At 41.6% G+C, this 22,278-nt stretch overlaps 1 protein-coding gene across 1 annotated transcript in view; it reads right to left on the reverse strand.

Moving 5' to 3' along the window:
* The window catches only part of LOC139748215 (adenylate cyclase type 2-like), a 447,407-nt gene that overhangs the window by 56,609 nt on the left and 368,520 nt on the right, over positions 1–22,278 (reverse strand). The window contains exon 6 of the mRNA XM_071661039.1: positions 13,030–13,124. Coding sequence (XP_071517140.1) covers positions 13,030–13,124 — 95 coding nt within the window. The remainder of the gene's footprint in view (positions 1–13,029; positions 13,125–22,278) is intronic.

The raw sequence follows: 22,278 nt of genomic DNA on the forward strand, positions 1-22,278 counted from the left end.
AGCTGGTGACTGAGTTTAGTAAAGTGTGTGAAAGAAGAAAGTTAAGAGTAAATGTGAATAAGAGCAAGGTTATTAGGTACAGTAGGGTTGAGGGTTAAGTCAATTGGGAGGTGAGTATGAATGGAGAAAAACTGGAGGAAGTGAAGTGTTTTAGATATCTGGGAGTGGATCTGGCAGCGGATGGAAACATGGAAGCGGAAGTGGATCATAGGGTGGGGGAGGGGGCGAAAATTCTGGGAGCCTTGAAGAATGTGTGGAAGTCGAGAACATTATCTCGGAAAGCAAAAATGGGTATGTTTGAAGGAATAGTGGTTCCAACAATGTTGTATGGTTGCGAGGCGTGAACTATGGATAGAGTTGTGCGCAGGAGGATGGATGTGCTGGAAATGAGATGTTTGAGGACAATGTGTGGTGTGAGGTGGTTTGATCGAGTAAGTAACGTAAGGGTAAGAGAGATGTGTGGAAATAAAAAGAGCGTGGTTGAGAGAGCAGAAAAAGGTGTTTTGAAATGGTTTGGTCACATGGAGAGAATGAGTGAGGAAAGATTGACCAAGAGGATATATGTGTCGGAGGTGGAGGGAACGAGGAGAAGAGGGAGACCAAATTGGAGGTGGAAAGATGGAGTGAAAAAGATTTTGTGTGATCGGGGCCTGAACATGCAGGAGGGTGAAAGGAGGGCAAGGAATAGAGTGAATTGGAGCGATGTGGTATACCGGGGTTGACGTGCTGTCAGTGGATTGAATCAAGGCATGTGAAGCATCTGGGGTAAACCATGGAAAGCTGTGTAGGTATGTATATTTGCGTGTGTGGACGTATGTATATACATGTGTATGGGGGTGGGTTGGGCCATTTCTTTCGTCTGTTTCCTTGCGCTACCTCGCAAACGCGGGAGACAGCGACAAAGTAAAAAAAAAAAAAAAAAAAAAATATTATTATCAATCTTAATTTGTAAAACAATAATTATATTTCTGGTTATCACTAAAACTCATCATGAGCCACAATGTCATTACAGTATCTAACCTAATCTGACAGAATGTGTAATTATGAATTATATAGACACCACCTCAGCCATTTGGGATTTTCAGTGGTTTCATTTTGTACCGACAATATACTGTATTCATAGTATATTAAGAATCATAGGAGCGTAACAACGGGTAGGGCCAGCAAGGGTTCGAATCCTAGGCGGGGCAGTTGGCTTGCAGTTCACCTAGCTGTTCATCCTCCCACCTGGGCCAGCCGATAATTGGGTTACATAAAATAAGCTATTTTACATATTACATATCTTTCTTTATTCATTTATTATTATGTCACGACTATTTTACATATTTTTTTTTATTCATTCATCATTAACTCATGACTAATTTCTTGGAAGGGTCCTGGTCATGGCCAAGTCCAGCAGCCCGAGGTTGCGCTACTTCCAGTAGCAGGAGAATGGAGACACCTTTAAAGTAAGAGGTTGTCTGACGAGGCTAATCCCATCGATACGACCTCGCCAAAGTGACTTTTCACGCGCGCTGTAGCCTCGAGTATGCGGAGTACGGTAACACACACACACACACACACACACACACACACACATATATATATATATATATATATATATATATATATATATATATATATATATATATATATATATATATATATATATTTTTTTTTTTTAAACTAATCGCCATTTCCCGCGTTAGCGAGGTAGCGTTAAGAACAGAGGACTGGGCCTTTTTTGGAATATCCTCACCTGGCCCCCTCTGTTCCTTCTTTTGGAAAAAAAAACATATATATATATATATATATATATATACATATATATATATATATATATATATATATATATATATATATATATATATATATATATATATATGTTTTGGCTCTGAGTGAAACGAAGATCAAGGGTAAAGGGGAAGAGTGGTTTGGGAATGTCTTGGGAGTAAAGTCAGGGGTTAGTGAGAGGACAAGAGCAAGGGAAGGAGTAGCAGTACTCCTGAAACAGGAGTTGTGGGAGTATGTGATAGAATGTAAGAAAGTAAATTCTCGATTAATATGGGTAAAACTGAAAGTTGATGAAGAGAGATGGGTGATTATTGGTGCATATGCACCTGGGCATGAGAAGAAAGATCATGAGAGGCAAGTGTTTTGGGAGCAGCTGAATGAGTGTGTTAGTGGTTTTGATGCACGAATCAGGGTTATAGTGATGGGTGATTTGAATGCAAAGGTGAGTAATGTGGCAGTTGAGGGAATAATTGGTATACATGGGGTGTTCAGTGTTGTAAATGGAAATGGTGAAGAGCTTGTAGATTTATGTGCTGAAAAAGGACTGGTGATTGGGAATACCTGGTTTAAAAAGTGAGATATACATAAGTATACGTATGTAAGTAGGAGAGATGGCCAGAGAGCGTTATTGGATTACGTGTTAATTGACAGGCGCGCGAAAGAGAGACTTTTGGATGTTAATGTGCTGAGAGGTGCAACTGGAGGGATGTCTGATCATTATCTTGTAGAGGCTAAGGTGAAGATTTGTATGGGTTTTCAGAAAAGAAGAGTGAATGTTGGGGTGAAGAGGGTGGTGAGAGTAAGTGAGCTTGGGAAGGAGACTTGTGTGAGGAAATACCAGGAGAGACTGAGTACAGAATGGAAAAAGGTGAGAACAATGGAAGTAAGGGGAGTGGGGGAGGAATGGGATGTATTTAGGGAATCAGTGATGGATTGCGCAAAAGATGCTTGTGGCATAAGAAGAATGGGAGGTGGGTTGATTAGAAAGGGTAGAGAGTGGTGGGATGAAGAAGTAAGATTATTAGTGAAAGAGAAGAGAAAGGCATTTTGACGATTTTTGCAGGGAAAAAATGCAATTGAGCGAGATGTATAAAAGAAAGAGACATGAGGTCAAGAGAAAGGTGCAAGAGGTGAAAAAGAGGGCAAATGAGAGTTGGGGTGAGAGAGTATCATTAAATTTTAGGGAGAATAAAAAGATGTTCTGGAAGGAGGTAAATAAAGTGCGTAAGACAAGGGAGCAAATGGGAACTTCAGTGAAGGGCGCAAATGGGGAGGTGATAACAAGTAGTGGTGATGTGAGAAGGAGATGGAGTGAGTATTTTGAAGGTTTGTTGAATGTGTTTGATGATAGAGTGGCAGATATAGGGTGTTTTGGTCGAGGCGGTCAAGAGAAAGGTGCAAGAGGTGAAAAAGAGGGCAAATGAGAGTTGGGGTGAGAGTATCATTAAATTTTAGGGAGAATAAAAAGATGTTCTGGAAGGAAGTAAATAAAGTGCGTAAGACAAGGGAGCAAATGGGAACTTCAGTGAAGGGCGCAAATGGGGAGGTGATAACAAGTAGTGGTGATGTGAGAAGGAGATAGAGTGAGTATTTTGAAGGTTTGTTGAATGTGTTTGATGATAGAGTGGCAGATATAGGGTGTTTTGGTCGAGGCGGTGTGCAAAGTGAGAGGGTTAGGGAAAATGATTTGGTAAACAGAGAAGAGGTAGTAAAAGCTTTGCGGAAGATGAAAGCCGGCAAGGCAGCAGGTTTGGATGGTATTGCAGTGGAATTTATTAAAGAAGGGGGTGACTGTATTATTGACTAGTTGGTAAGGATATTTAATGTATGTATGACTCATGGTGAGGTGCCTGAGGATTGGCGGAATGCGTGCATAGTGCCATTGTACAAAGGCAAAGGGGATAAGAGTGAGTGCTCAAATTACAGAGGTATAAGTTTGTTGAGTATTCCTGGTAAATTATATGAGAGGGTATTGATTGAGAGGGTGAAGGCATGTACAGAGCATCAGAATGGGGAAGAGCAGTGTGGTTTCAGAAGAGGTAGAGGATGTGTGGATCAGGTGTTTGCTTTGAAGAATGTATGTGAGAAATACTTAGAAAAGCAAATGGATTTGTATGTAGCATTTATGAATCTGGAGAAGGAATATGATAGAGTTGATAGAGATGCTCTGTGGAAGGTATTAAGAATATATGGTGTGGGAGGCAAGTTGTTAGAAGCTGTGAAAAGTTTTTATCGAGGATGTAAGGCATGTGTACGTGTAGGAAGAGAGGAAAGTGATTGGTTCTCAGTGAATGTAGGTTTGCGGCAGGGGTGTGTGATGTCTCCATGGTTGTTTAATTTGTTTATGGATGGGGTTGTTAGGGAGGTGAATGCAAGAGTCTTGGAAAGAGGGGCAAGTATGAAGTCTGTTGGGGATGAGAGAGCTTGGGAAGTGAGTCAGTTGTTGTTCGCTGATGATACAGCGCTGGTGCCTGATTCATGTGAGAAACTGCAGAAGCTGGTGACTGAGTTTGGTAAAGTGTGTGAAAGAAGAAAGTTAAGAGTAAATGTGAATAAGATCAAGGTTATTAGGTACAGTAGGGTTGAGGGTCAAGTCAATTGGGAGGTAAGTTTGAATGGAGAAACTCTGGAGGAAGTAAAGTGTTTTAGATATCTGGGAGTGGATCTGGCAGCGGATGGAAACATGGAAGCGAAAGTGGATCATAGGGTGGTGGAGGGGGCGAAAATTCTGGGAGCCTTGAAGAATGTGTGGAAGTCGAGAACATTATCTCGGAAAGCAAAAATGGGTATGTTTGAAGGAATAGTGGTTCCAACAATGTTGTATGCTTGCGAGGCGTGGGCTATGGATAGAGTTGTGCGCAGGAGGATGGATGTGCTGGAAATGAGATGTTTGAGGACAATGTGTGGCGTGAGGTGGTTTGATCGAGTAAGTAACGTAAGGGTAAGAGAGATGTGTGGAAATAAAAAGAGCCTGGTTGAGAGAGCAGAAGAGGGTGTTTTGAAATGGTTTGGGCACATGGAGAGAATGAGTGAGGAACGATTGACCAAGAGGATATATGTGTCGGAGGTGGAGGGAACGAGGAGAAGTGGGAGACCAAATTGGAGGTGGAAAGATGGAGTGAAAAAGATTTTGTGTGATCGGGGCCTGAACATGCAGGAGGGTGAAAGGAGGGCAAGGAATAGAGTGAATTGGATCGATGTGGTATACTGGGGTTGACGTGCTGTCAGTGGATTGAATCAGGGCATGTGAAGCGTCTGGGGTAAACCATGGAAAGCTGTGTAGGTATGTATATTTGCGTGTGTGGACGTATGTATATACATGTGTATGGGGGTGGGTTGGGCCATTTCTTTCGTCTGTTTCCTTGCGCTACCTCGCAAACGCGGGAGACAGCGACAAAGCAAAAAGAAAAAAAAATATATTCCTATAAGTCCACGGGGAAAATGAAACACGAGAAGTTCCCCGGTGCACTTTCGTGTAATAATCACATAATCAGGGGAGACAAAAGAGAGAAATATAAGTCAGTTAATATACATCGATGAGATGAAGCTTCGTCTCTTCGATGTATATTAACTGACTTATAAGTCTCTCATTCTCCCCTATCCCTGGGGATAGGGGAGAATGAATACTTCCCACGCATTCCTTACGTGTCGTAGAAGGCGACTAAAGGGGATGGGAGCGGGGGGCCAGAAACCCTTCCCTCCTTGTATTTTGACTTTCTAAAAGGTGAAACAGAAGAAGGAGTCACGCGGGGAGTGCTCATCCTCCTCGAAGGCTCAGACTGGGATGTCTAAATGTGTGTGGATATAACCAAGATGAGAAAAAACAAGAGATAGGTAGTATGTTTGAGGAAAGGAACCTGGATGTTTTGGCTCTGAGAGAAATGAAGCTCAAGGGTAAAGGGGAAGAGTGGTTTGGGAATGTCTGGGGAGTAAAGTCAGGGGTTAGTGAGAGGACAAGAGCAAGGGAAGGAGTAGCACTACTCCTGAAACAGGAGTTGAGGGAGTATGTGATAGAGTGTAAGAAAGTAAATTCTAGATTGATATGGGTGAAATTGAAAGTTGATGGAGAGAGATGGGTGATTATTGGTGCATATGCACCTGGGCATGGGAAGAAAGATCATGAGAGGCAAGTGTTTTGGGAGCAGCTGAATGAGTGTGTTAGTGGTTTTGATGCACGACCGGGTTATAGTGATGGGTGATTTGAATGCAAAGGTGAGTAATGTGGCAGTTGAGGGAATAATTGGTATACATAGGGTGTTCAGTGTTGTAAATGGAAATGGTGAAGAGCTTGTAGATTTATGTGCTGAAAAAGGACTGGTAATTGGGAATACCTGGTTTAAAACGAGAGATATACATAAGTATACGTATGTAAGTAGGAGAGATGGCCAGAGAGCGTTATTGGATTACGTATTAATTGATAGGCACGCGAAAGAGAGACTTTTGGATGTTAATGTGCTGAGAGGTGCAACTGGAGGAATGTCTGATCATTATCTTGTGGAGGCGAAGGTGAAGAGTTGTAGGGGTTTTCAGAAAAGAAGAATGTTGGGGTGAAAAGAGTGGTGAGAGTAAGTGAGCTTGGGAAGGACACTTGTGTGAGGAAGTACCAGGAGAGACTGAGTAAAGAATGGAAAAAGGTAAGAACAAAGGAGGTAAGGGGAGTGGGGGAGGTGTGGGATGTATTTAGGGAAGCAGTGATGGCTTGCGCAAAAGATGCTTGTGGCATGAGAAGCGTTGGAGGTGGGCAGATCAGAAAGGGCAGTGAGTGGTGGGATGAAGAAGTAAGATTATTAGTGAAAGAGAAGAGAGAGGCATTTGGACGATTTTTGCTTGGAAATAATGCAAATGACTGGGAGATGTATAAAAGAAAGAGGTAGGAGGTCAAGAGAAAGGTGCAAAAGGTGAAAAAGAGGGCAAATGAGAGTTGGGGTGAGAGAGTATCATTAAATTTTAGGGAGAATAAAAAGATGTTTTGGAAGGAGGTAAATAAAGTGCGTAAGACAAAGGAACAAAGGGGAACTTCAGTGAAGGGGGCTACTGAGGAGGTGATAACAAGTAGTGGTGATGTGAGAAGGAGATGGAGCGAGTATTTTGAAGGTTTGTTGAATGTGTTTGATGATAGAGTGGCAGATGTAGGGTGTTTTGGTCGAGGTGGTGTGCAAAGTGAGAGGGTTACGAAAAATGATTTGGTAAACAGAGAAGAGGTAGTAAAAGCTTTACGGAAGATGAAAGCCGGCAAGGCAGCGGGTTTGGATGGTGTTGCAGTGGAATTTATTAAAAAGGGGTGACTGTATTGTTAACTGGTTGGTAAGGTTATTCAATGTATATATGACTCATGGTGAGGTGTCTGAGGATTGGCGGAATGCTTGCATAGTGCCATTGTACAAAGGTAAAGGGGATAAAAGTAAGTGCTCAAATTACAGAGGTATAAGTTTGTTGAGTATTCCTGGGAAATTATATGGGAGGGTATTGATTGAGAGGGTGATGGCATGTACAGAGCATCAGATTGGGGAAGAGCAATGTGGTTTCAGAAGTGGTAGAGGATGTGTGGATCAGGTGTTTGCTTTGAAGAATGTATGTGAGAAATACTTAGAAAAGCAAATGGATTTGTACGTAGCATTTATGGATCTGGAGAAGGCATATGATAGAGTTGATAGAGATGCTCAGTGGAAGGTATTAAGAATATATGGTGTGAGAGGCAAGTTGTTAGATGTAGTGAAAAGTTTTTATCGAGGATGTAAGGCATGTGTACGTGTAGGAAGAGAGGAAAGTGCAATATTGGCTCTCAATAAATGTAGGTTTGCGGCAGGGGTGTGTGATGTCTCCATGGTTGTTTAATTTGTTTATGGATGGGGTTGTTAGGGAGGTGAATGCAAGAGTCTTGGAAAGAGGGGCAAGTATGAAGTCTGTTGGGGATGAGAGAGCTTGGGAAGTGAGTCAGTTGTTGTTCGCTGATGATACAGCGCTGGTGCCTGATTCATGTGAGAAACTGCAGAAGCTGGTGACTGAGTTTGGTAAAGTGTAAGAAAGGGGAAAGTTGAGAGTAAATGTGACTAAGAGCAAGGTTATTAGGTACAGTAGGGTTGAGGGTCAAGTCAACTGGGAGGTAAGTTTGAATGGAGAAGGAGTGGGTTTGGCAGCGGATGGAACCATGGAAGCGGAAGTGAATCATAGGGTGGGGGAGGGGGCGAAAATTCTGGGAGCCTTGAAGAATGTGTGGAAGTCGAGAACATTATCTCGGAAAGCAAAAATGGGTATGTTTGAAGGAACAGTGGTTCCACTTCTCAAACCACACTGCTCTTCCCCAATCTCATGCTCTGTACATGCCTTCACCCTCTCAATCAATACCCTCCCATATAATTTACCAGGAATACTCAACAAACTTATACCTCTGTAATTTGAGCACTCACTCTTATCCCCTTTGCCTTTGTACAATGGCACTATGCATGCATTCCTCCAATCCTCAGGCACCTCACCATGAATCATGCATACATTAAATAACCTTACCAACCAGTCAACAATACAGTCACCCCCTTTTTTAATAAATTCCACTGCAATACCATCCAAACCTGCTGCCTTGCCGGCTTTCATCTTCCGCAAAGCTTTTACTACCTCTTCTCTGTTTACCAAATCATTTACCCTAACCCTCTCACTTTGCACACCACCTCGACCAAAACACCCTATATCTGCCACTCTATCATCAAACACATTCAACAAACCTTCAAAATACTCACTCCATCTCCTTCTCACATCACCACTACTTGTTATCACCTCCCCATTTGCGCCCTTCACTGAAGTTCCCATTTGTTCCCTTGTCTTACGCACTTTATTTACCTCTTTCCAGAACATCTTTTTATTCTCCCTAAAATTTAATGATACTCTCTCACCCTAACTCTCATATATATATATATATATATATATATATATATATATATATATATATATATATATATATATATAGATTATACTTAGTCGCTGTCTCCAGCGTTAGCGAGGTAGCGCAAGAAAACAGACGAAAGAATGGCCCAACCCACCCACATACACATGTATATACATACACGTCCCCACACACGCACATATACATACCTAGGGCGAGGTAGCGCTAGGAAAAGACAACAAAGGCCACATGTGGTTAATGAGATGGCTTTATTTAAGGAGTTCAGTTACCCATACCGTCTTGCCTAACACGAGAGGCAAGTTATGAAAGGAGATCAACTGGTGTTATACCTGCCCATATAACTGGCTCATATAACTGTACAAGATCAATAGATCTACGTCAACCTCACATAACCATACCCACAGCTGGGATATACTCTAACATTATACCAACCTCACATAACCATACCCAGAGCTGGGATATACTCTAACATTATACCAACCTTACATAACCATACCCAGAGCTGGGATATACTCTAACATTATACCAACCTCACATAACCATACCCAGAGCTGGGATATACTCTAACATTATACCAACCTCACATAACCATACCCAGAGCTGGGATATACTCTAACATTATACCAACCTCACATAACCATACCCACAGCTGGGATATACTCTAACATTATACCAACCTCACATAACCATACCCAGAGCTGGGATATACTCTAACATTATACCAACCTCACATAACCATACCCAGAGCTGGGATATACTCTAACATTATACCAACCTCACATAACCATACCCAGAGCTGGGATATACTCTAACATTATACCAACGATGAGGTAATGAGAGGGGGGGGGGGGGCTGTTCCAAGCCCTTCCTTGTATCATCTTATCTAAGACACAAGAACTTATCTTGCCCGTCTCGTTTCACTGTCAGATAAGAACAGTGCTTCACTGTCGCAACGCGAGGTTCCCAAGTGGCTGAGGTAGAAGTCCCTTAACCTTCATGTAAACTAACATTAACCCACCTGTACGTAAACGAACATTAACTTACCTGTTTGTAAACTAGCATTAACTTACCTGTTCGTAAACTAACATTAACTTACCTGTTCGTAAACTAACATTAACTTACCTGTTCGTAAACTAACATTAACTTACCTGTTCGTAAACTAACATTAACTTACCTGTACGTTAACTAACATTAACTTACCTCTTCGTAAACTAACATTAACTTACCTGTACGTTAACTAACATTACTTACCTCTTCGTAAACTAACATTAACTTACCTCTTCGTAAACTAACATTAACTGCTCGAACCAAACTTAACACGAGTTAACCTAAGGAAATCTAACCTAATCTAACTTCAAGATAATCTTATGTACATCATACCAGGTTAACACTGCGTTAGCTTGGCTGGGGTATACCTGGCCCTAACACATATAACAAACTTCAGACATTACCATAACTATGAACAAGTGTCATCATTTACCATATATATATATATATATATATATATATATATATATATATATATATATATATATATATATATATATACATATATATATATATATATATATATATATATATATATATATATATATATATATATATATATATATATATATATCCTTATGAGTCCAAGAGGAAAGTGAAACTCGATAAGTTCCCAAGTGCACTTTCGTGTAATGATCACATCATCAGGGGAGACACAAGAAAGAATATAAGTCAGTTGATATACAACGAAGAGACGTGGCTAGCGACTTATTGTTATATCTCTCTCTTGTGTCTCCCCTGATGATGTGATCATTACACGAAAGTGCACTTGGGAACTTATCGTGTTTCACTTTCCTCTTGGACTCATAAGATATATATATATATATATATATATTTTTTTTTTTTTTGCTTTGTCGCTGTCTCCCGCGTTTGCGAGGTAGCGCAAGGAAACAGACGAAAGAAATGGCCCAACCCACCCCCATACACATGTATATACATACGTCCACACACGCAAATATACATACCTACACAGCTTTCCATGGTTTACCCCAGACGCTTCACATGCCTTGATTCAATCCACTGACAGCACGTCAACCCCGGTATACCACATCGCTCCAATTCACTCTATTCCTTGCCCTCCTTTCACCCTCCTGCATGTTCAGGCCCCGATCACACAAAATCTTTTTCACTCCATCTTTCCACCTCCAATTTGGTCTCCCTCTTCTCCTCGTTCCCTCCACCTCCGACACATATATTCTCTTGGTCAATCTTTCCTCACTCATTCTCTCCATGTGCCCGAACCATTTCAAAACACCCTCTTCTGCTCTCTCAACCACGCTCTTTTTATTTCCACACATCTCTCTTACCCTTACGTTACTTACTCGATCAAACCACCTCACACCACACATTGTCCTCAAACATCTCATTTCCAGTACATCCATCCTCCTGCGCACAACTCTATCCATAGCCCACGCCTCGCAACCATACAACATTGTTGGAACCACTATTCCTTCAAACATACCCATTTTTGCTTTCCGAGATAATGTTCTCGACTTCCACACATTCTTCAAGGCTCCCAGAATTTTCGCCCCCTCCCCCACCCTATGATCCACTTCCGCTTCCATGGTTCCATCCGCTGCCAGATCCACTCCCAGATATCTAAAACACTTCACTTCCTCCAGTTTTTCTCCATTCAAACTCACCTCCCAATTGACTTGACCCTCAACCCTACTGTACCTAATAACCTTGCTCTTATTCACATTTACTCTTAACTTTCTTCTTACACACTTTACCAAACTCAGTCACCAGCTTCTGCAGTTTCTGACATGAATCAGCCACCAGCGCTGTATCATCAGCGAACAACAACTGACTCACTTCCCAAGCTCTCTCATCCCCAACAGACTTCATACTTGCCCCTCTTTCCAAAACTCTTGCATTCACCTCCCTAACAACCCCATCCATAAACAAATTAAACAACCATGGGGACATCACACACCCCTGCCGCAAACCTACATTCACTGAGAACCAATCACTTTCCTCTCTTCCTACACGTACACATGCCTTACATCCTCGATAAAAACTTTTCACTGCTTCTAACAACTTGCCTCCCACACCATATATTCTTAATACCTTCCACAGAGCATCTCTATCAACTCTATCATATGCCTTCTCCAGATCCATAAATGCTACATACAAATCCATTTGCTTTTCTAAGTATTTCTCACATACATTCTTCAAAGCAAACACCTGATCCACACATCCTCTACCACTTCTGAAACCACACTGCTCTTCCCCAATCTGATGCTCTGTACATGCCTTCACCCTCTCAATCAATATCCTCCCATATAATTTACCAGGAATACTCAACAAACTTATACCTCTGTAATTTGAGAACTCACTCTTATCCCCTTTGCCTTTGTACAATGGCACTATGCACGCATTCCGCCAATCCTCAGGCACCTCACCATGAGTCATACATACATTAAATAACCTTACCAACCAGTCAACAATACAGTCACCCCCTTTTTTAATAAATTCCACTGCAATACCATCCAAACCTGCTGCCTTGCCGGCTTTCATCTTCCGCAAAGCTTTTACTAACTCTTCTCTGTTTACCAAATCATTTTCCCTAACCCTCTCACTTTGCACACCACCTCGACCAAAACACCCTATATCTGCCACTCTATCATCAAACACATTCAACAAACCTTCAAAATACTCACTCCATCTCCTTCTCACATCACCACTACTTGTTATCACCTCCCCATTTGCGCCCTTCACTGATGTTCCCATTTGCTCCCTTGTCTTACGCACTTTATTTACCTCCTTCCAGAACATCTTTTTATTCTCCCTAAAATTTAATGATACTCTCTCACCCCAACTCTCATTTGCCCTTTTTTTCACCTCTTGCACCTTTCTCTTGACCTCCTGTCTCTTTCTTTTATACATCTCCCACTCAATTTCATTTTTTCCCTGCAAAAATCGTCCAAATGCCTCTCTCTTCTCTTTCACTAATATATATATATATATATATATATATATATATATATATATATATATATATATATATATATATATATATATATATATATATATAAAGAATTAGAAGCTATAGCTATTCTTTTTCACCGCAATTCCAACGTAAACACGGGAGCGTTTGGTTCGACCAGTAAAGGTCAGGTCAAGTGCATCTCCACAATGGTAAATATGACCTCTGACCTGACTCATAGGGTCAGGTCAGAGGCGGTGTGGAGCAAGTCATGAAGACTGGCGTGTAAGGTCACGTGAACACACCAAGTGTGAGGTGAAGGTGTTCGTGGAGATGACCTCTGACCTGACCTGTACCAGTCAGGTCAAAGGTCAGTGTTGCCAACCTGACGTTATTGTGGCGCTGGACATAGAGGTCGTGGAACTGCTTCTTGGGTTGAGCATTGCACTCCTCGGCCAGCTGCAACATGTGCTGCTTCACCTGCAACGATACAACATTATCATCATTACAACCTGCTACAACATTATTACAACCTGCTACATCATCATCATTACAACCTGCTACAACATTACAACCTGCTACATCATTACAACCTGCTACATCATCATCATTACAACCTGCTACAACATCATTACAACCTACTACAACATTACAACCTGCTACAACATTATTACAACCTGCTACATCATCATTACAACCTGCTACAACATTATTACAACCTGCTACATCATCATTACAACCTGCTACAACATCATTATAACCTGCTACATCATCATCATTACAACCTGCTACAACATCATTACAACCTGCTACATCATTACAACCTGCTACAACATTATTACAACCTGCTACAACATCATCATTACAACCTGCTACAACATTATTACAACCAGCTACATCATCATTACAACCTGCTACAACATTACAACCTGCTACATCATTACAACCTGCTACAACATTACAACCTACTACAACATCATTACAACCTGCTACATCATCATCATTACAACCTGCTACATCATCATTACAACCTGCTACATCATCATTACAACCTGATACATCATCATTACAACCTGATACAACATCATTACAACCTGCTACAACATCATTACAACCTGCTACATCATCATTACAACCTGCTACAACATTACAACCTGCTACAACATTACAACCTGCTACAATATCATTACAACCTGCTACAACATTACAACCTGCTACATCATTACAACCTGCTACAACATCATTACAACCGTGCACACATCATTACAACGTGCTACAACATTACAACTGCTACATCATCATCATTACAACCTGCTACATCATCATCATACAACCTGCCATCATCATCTACAACCTGCTAACATCAATACAACTGCTCAACATTACAACCTGCTACAACATTACAACCTGCTACATCATTACAACCTGCTACATCATTACAACCTGCTACAACATTACAACCTGCTACAACATTACAACCTGCTACATCATCATTACAACCTGCTACATCATCATTACAACCTGCTACAACATCATCATTACAACCTGCTACATCATCATTACAACCTGCTACATCATCATTACAACCTGCTACAACATCATCATTACAACCTGCTACATCATCATTACAACCTGCTACATCATTACAACCTGCTACAACATTACAACCTGCTACAACATTACAACCTGCTACATCATCATTACAACCTGCTACATCATCATCATTACAACCTGCTACATCATCATTACAACCTGCTACAACATCATCATTACAACCTGCTACATCATCATTACAACCTGCTACAACATTACAACCTGCTACATTACAACCTACTACAACATTACAACCTGCTACATCATTACAACCTGCTACAGCATCATCATTACAACCTGCTACATCATTACAACCTGCTACAACATTATCATTACAACTTGCTACAACATCCATTACAACCTGCTACATCATTACAACTGCTACAACATTACAACCTGCTACAACATTACAACCTGCTACACATCTCATTACAACCTGCTACATCATTACAACCTGCTACAACATTCATCATTAAAACCTGCTACAACATCACAACCTGCTACATCATCATTACAACCTGCTACAACATTATCATTACAACCTGCTACATCATTACAACCTGCTACAACATCATTACAACCTGCTACATCATCATCATTACAACCTGCTACATCATCATTCATTACAACCTGCTACATCATCATTACAACCTGCTACATCATCATCATTACAACCTGCTACATCATTCATCATTACAACCTGCTACATCATACAACCTGCTACATTAACAACCTGCTACACATTACAACTGCTACAATCATTACAACCTGCTACATCATACATACAACCTGCAATACATAACCTATACAACCTGCTACAACATTACAACCTCTACATCATCATTACAACCTGCTACATACATTTACAACCTGCTACAATCATTACAACCTGCTACAACATTACAAACCTGCTACAATCATCATTACAACCTGCACACATCATTACAACCTGCTACATCATTCATTACAACCTGCTACACATCATTACAACCTGCTACATCATCATTACAACCTGCTACATCATCATCATTACAACCTGCTACACATTACAACTGCTACAACATTACAACCTCTACATCATCACATACAACCTGTCACATCATTACAACCTGCTACATCAACTTACAACCTGCTACATACATATATACAACCTGCTACAATCAATTACAACCTGCTACAACATCATTACAACCTGCTACACATCATCATACAACCTGCTACAAATTACAACCTGCTACAACATTACAACCTGCTACATCATCATTACAACCTGCTACATCATCATACAACGTGCTACAACATTACAACCTGCTACATCATCATCATTACAACCTGCTACATCATCATCATTACAACCTGCTACAACATCATTACAACCTGCTACATCATCATCATTACAACCTGCTACAACATCATCATTACAACCTGCTACATCATCATCATTACAACCTGCTACATCATTACAACCTGCTACATCATCATCATTACAACCTGCTACAACATCATGGCAACCTGCTACATCATCATCATTACAACCTGCTACATCATCATGACAACCTGCTACAACATCATCATTACAACCTGCTACATCATCATCATTACAACCTGCTACATCATCATCATTACAACCTGCTACATCATTACAACCTGCTACATCATCATTACAACCTGCTACATCATCATTACAACCTGCTACATCCTCATCATTACTACCTGCTACATCATCATTACAACCTGCTACATCATTACAACCTGCTACATCATCATCATTACAACCTGCTACATCATCATCATTACAACCTGCTACATCATCATGACAACCTGCTACAACATCATCATTACAACCTGCTACATCATCATCATTACAACCTGCTACATCATCATCATTACAACCTGCTACATCATTACAACCTGCTACATCATCATTACAACCTGCTACATCATCATTACAACCTGCTACATCCTCATCATTACTACCTGCTACATCATCATGACAACCTGCTACAACATCATCATTACAACCTGCTACATCATTACAACCTGCTACATCATCATTACTACCTGCTACATCATCATTATAACCTGCTACATCATCATTACAACCTGCTACATCATCATCATTACAACCTGCTACAACATCATTACAACCTGCTACATCATCATCATTACAACCTGCTACATCATCATCATTACAACCTGCTATATCATCAATATCATCATCATTACAACCTCCTACATCATTACAACCTGCTACAACATCATCATTAAATATATATGTATATGTATATGAATTATTGATTATGACAAATGTGTGAACATGAGATGGTGATTTAATAAGGAAAACATTTCAGTTTTTGTCATGTAAAGTTCCGTCTTGCGTGTTGCCTGAACTGCTCGTATGGTCAAGTGCTGGCAGACAGGACCGACTACGAAGTAGTGCAGACCCATTCAGTGACGGAGCGAGAACGTGTTTGTACAAGAAGGTTAGGTAGGTTTGGTGGACGGCACGAGTTAATGGAGAAAGGTATGAGATGTACTATTATCCTGACGTCTGGGTAATAAAATGGAAAGAGAGAGAGAGAGAGAGAGAGAGAGAGAGAGAGAGAGAGAGAGAGAGAGAGAGAGAGAGAGAGAGAGAGCACAGGAGGAGATAATGTAGCGGATATTAGCTTTCCTATAACAATGGATGGAAAGGAGTGGGAGGGTCGGACAACATAGTGTTAAACCTTTCAATGGAAGAGTTAGATGCGGTATCGCCGGGTATAAAGGAAGATATTAGGATGGACAGAAAGAGTTATGTGGTTCCAACAATGTTATATGGTTGTGAGACACGCGCTACAGATAGGGTTGTGTGGAGGAGGATGGTTGTGTCGGAAATGAGATGTGTGAGGACAATATGTGGTGTGAGGGCATGTGAAGCGTCTGGGGTAAACATGGAAAGTTTTGTGGGGCCTGGATGTGGAAAGGGAGCTGTGGTTTCGGTGCATTATTACATGACAGCTAGAGACTGAGTGTGAACGAATATATATATATATATATATATATATATATATATATATATATATATATATATATATATACATATATATATATATATACAAAAGGTCCCAGTCTGGGATGGTTCTTGTCACAAACACATTAGAACAGTGCAGCCCACACACTCTTCAGAAATATATAAGAAAATCACATATGCATGTAAAAATAGAGAGGGATAAGTTAGAAGGAAAAATGGAGTGTATATAAATGAGAGAAATTAGGGTGGTATTAAAGGATAGAATCAGAGGCAACAAAGAATGGCTTCTCTCTCCTCCCCTGTGGACACACAGTATGCAGATGAGGATACAAGACACCAACACAATCAAGCAGGAGGGAAAGGAGCGGGATGGAAGAGGCTACGACGGAAGGGAAGACAAGACACGGTGATGGTAACGTGTGGTGAGGACATACATGCAGTGCACACGTACGGGAAGGAGATGCAGTGAACACGAGGAGCAGCAGTGAACACGAGCGAGGAACAGTGATGAGAAATGGCAGTGAAGAGGAAAATATGGAGAAGGTAGAGTGAGAAGCAGTGAAGAAGAAGCAACAGTGGAAAGGAAGACAAGCAACAGTGAAGAGGAAAAGAAAGCAGCAGTGAAATGCAATAGGAAATATCAGTGCTCAAACGTCGCAACCCCCCTCCCCCTGCTGTACCCCTCCCCCAGCACACACACACACACACACACACACACACACACACACACACACACACACTACACACACACACACACACACACACACACACACACACTACACACACACATACACACACACACACATACACACACACACACACACACACACATAACTTTCCCACATACTCCACTATCGCTCTAAGTGCTCAGTCAACACCCCACATACTCCAACATCACTGCACATACTTAACCAACCCCCACATACTCCACCAGCACTCCACATACTTTACCAACATACTACACACTTCAACCAACACTCCACATATTCCAGCAACATACCACACACACTCAATAAACACCCCACATGCTTAACTAATACACCACATACTCCACCAACATACCACATACTCAACTAACACACCCCACACTCTGCCATCATTACTCCAAACACACCACCATCACTCCACACGGCCTAACATCACTCCACCATCACTCTCCACACATTTCGCCATCAATCCACACACTACAGCTTAATAACCCACATACTTCACCATCACTCCACACACACTACCAGCACTCTACACACACTACCATCACTCCACACACACTACCAGCACTCTACACACACTACCATCACTCCACACACACTACCAGCACTCTACTGGTCATCACTCCACACACACTACCAGCACTCTACACACACTACCATCACTCCACACACACTACCAGCACTCTACACACACTACCATCACTCCACACACACTACCAGCACTCTACTGGTCATCACTCCACACACACTACCAGCACTCTACACACTCCACACAGTCTACCATCGCCCCACACATATTCTACCATCACTCCACACACACTACCAGCACTCTACTGGTCATCACTCCACACACACTACCAGCACTCTACACACTCCACACATACGCTACCATCACTCCACACAGTCTACCATCGCCCCACACATATTCTACCATCACTCCACACACATTACCAGCACTCTACTGGTCATCACTCCACACATATTCTACCATCACTCCACACACATTACCAGCACTCTACTGGTCATCACTCCACATATATTCTACCATCACTCCACACACACTACCATCACTCCACACATGCTACCATCCCTCCACACACATTACCAGCACTCTACTGGTCATCACTCCACACATATTCTACCATCACTCCACACACACTACCATCACTCCACATATTCTACCATCACTCCACACGGTAATCATTACGGGCAAGAGGTGAGAGACTGGGTTATTTTCGATCTTAAATCCTACTCCATTTTCTATGCAAAGTCATTTTCTAGTTAACGAAAATATTTTGGTATGAATTTGTTTTGTATTTCTTATATATGTATACACACACACACACACACACACACACACACACACACACATATATATATATATATATATATATATATATATATATATATATATATATATATATATATATATATATATATATATATATATATGGATGTGCTGGAAATGAGATGTTTGAGGACAATGTGTGGTGTGAGGTGGTTTGATCGAGTAAGTAACGTAAGGGTAAGAGAGATGTGTGGAAATAAAAAGAGCGTGGTTGAGAGAGCAGAAGAGGGTGTTTTGAAGTGGTTTGGGCACATGGAGAGAATGAGTGAGGAAAGATTGACCAAGAGGATATATGTGTCGGAGGTGGAGGGAACGAGGAGAAGTGGGAGACCAAACTGGAGGTGGAAAGATGGAGTGAAAAAGATTTTGTGTGATCGGGGCCTGAACATACAGAGGGTGAAAGGAGGGCAAGGAATAGAGTGAATTGGATCGATGTGGTATACCGGGGTCGACGTGCTGTCACTGGATTGAATCAGGGCATGTGAAGCGTCTGGGGTAAACCATGGAAAGTTGTGTGGGGCCTGGATGTGGAAAGGGAGCTGTGGTTTCGGGCATCATTGCATGACAGCTAGAGACTGAATGTGAACGAATGGGGCCTTTGCTGTCTTTTCCTAGTGCTACCTCGCACACATGACGGGGGAAGGGGATGGTATTCCATGTGTGGCGAGGTGGCGATGGGAATGAATAAAGGCAGACAGTGTGAATTGTGTGCATGGGTATATATGTATGTGTCTGTGTGTGTATATATATGTGTACATTGAGATGTATAGGTATGTATTTTTGCGTGTGTGGACGTGTATGTATATACATGTGTATGGGAGTGGGTTGGGCCATTTCTTTCGTCTGTTTCCTTGCGCTACTTCGCAAACGCGGGAGACAGCGACAAAGCAATATATATATATATATATATATATATATATATATATATATATATATATATATATATATATATATATATAAATAATATATATATATATATATATGTATATATATATATTCTTTTTTTTTTTTTTTTGGTTTGTCGCTGTCTCCCGCGTTTGCGATGTAGCGCAAGGAAACAGACGAAAGAAATGGCCCAACCCACCCCCATACACATGTATATACATACGTCCACACACGCAAATATACATACCTACACAGCTTTCCATGGTTTACCCCAGACGCTTCATATGCCCTGATTCAATCCACTGACAGCACGTCAACCCCGGTATACCACATCGCTCCAATTCACTCTATTCCTTGCCCTCCTTTCACCCTCCTGCATGTTCAGGCCCCGATCACACAAAATCTTTTTCACTCCACCTTTCCACCTCCAATTTGGTCTCCCTCTTCTCCTCGTTCCCTCCACCTCCGACACATATATCCTCTTGGTCAATCTTTCCTCACTCATTCTCTCCATGTGCCCAAACCATTTCAAAACACCCTCTTCTGCTCTCTCAACCACGCTCTTTTTATTTCCACACATCTCTCTTATCCTTACGTTACTTACTCGATCAAACCACCTCACACCACACATTGTCCTCAAACATCTCATTTCCAGCACATCCATCCTCCTGCGCACCACTCTATCCATAGCCCACGCCTCGCAACCATACAACATTGTTGGAACCACTATTCCTTCAAACATACCCATTTTTGCTTTCCGAGATAATGTTCTCGACTTCCACACATTCTTCAAGGCTCCCAGAATTTTCGCCCCCTCCCCCACCCTATGATCCACTTCCGCTTCCATGGTTCCATCCGCTGCCAGATCCACTCCCAGATATCTAAAACACTTCACTTCCTCCAGTTTTTCTCCATTCAAACTCACCTCCCAATTGACTTGACCCTCAATGTAAGGCATGTGTACGTGTAGGAAGAGAGGAAAGTGATTGGTTCTCAGTGAATGTAGGTTTGCGGCAGGGGTGTGTGATGTCTCCATGGTTGTTTAATTTGTTTATGGATGGGGTTGTTAGGGAGGTGAATGCAAGAGTTTTGGAAAGAGGGGCAAGTATGAAGTCTGTTGGGGATGAGAGAGCTTGGGAAGTGAGTCAGTTGTTGTTCGCTGATGATACAGCGCTGGTGGCTGATTCATGTGAGAAACTGCAGAAGCTGGTGACTGAGTTTGGTAAAGTGTGTGAAAGAAGAAAGTTAAGAGTAAATGTGAATATATATATATATATATATATATATATATATATATATATATATATATATATATATATATATATATATATATTATCCCTGGGGATAGGGGAGAAAGAATACTTCCCACGTATTCCCTGTGTGTCGTAGAAGGCGACTAAAAGGGGAGGGAGCGGGGGGCTGGAAATCCTCCCCTCCAGTTTTACCTTTTCTAAAGGAAGGAACAGAGAAGGGGGCCAAGTGAGGATATTCCCTCTAAGGCTCAGTCCTCTGTTCTTAACGCTACCTCGCTAACGCGGGAAATGGCGAATATGCGTGAAAGAAGAAAAAAAATTATCTACCTTTGTCAGTTTGAACAGCACGACGCTGCTGTACGATCATGTATTTCAACACAGTTGTATAACCCTTGAACACGACGGTACGACTCCCGACCACGACCGTACGACTTATCCTAGTACAGCAGTACGACCTGAGTACGACTTATTTCAGTACGGCGTACGACCCCTGAGCACGACGGTACGACTTCTTTCAGTACGACGGTACGACCCCTGAGCACGACGGTACGACTTATTTCAGTACGATAGTACGACGTCCTTCACATAAAGTCCCTCCACATACGTCCCTCCACGTAACGTCCCTCAACATACGTCCCTCCACATAATGTCCCTCCACATAACGTCCCTCCACATACGTCCCTCCACATAACGTCCCCCACATACGTCCCTCCACATAACGTCCCTCCACATACGTCCCTCCACATAACGTCCCTCCACATACGTCCCTCCACATAACGTCCCCCCACATACGTCCCTCCACATAACGTCCCTCCAGATAACGTCCCTCCAG

The sequence above is a fragment of the Panulirus ornatus genome, chromosome 73 (genome assembly GCF_036320965.1).
Source record: "Panulirus ornatus isolate Po-2019 chromosome 73, ASM3632096v1, whole genome shotgun sequence".
In the NCBI taxonomy this organism is placed as follows: Eukaryota; Metazoa; Arthropoda; class Malacostraca; order Decapoda; family Palinuridae; genus Panulirus; species Panulirus ornatus.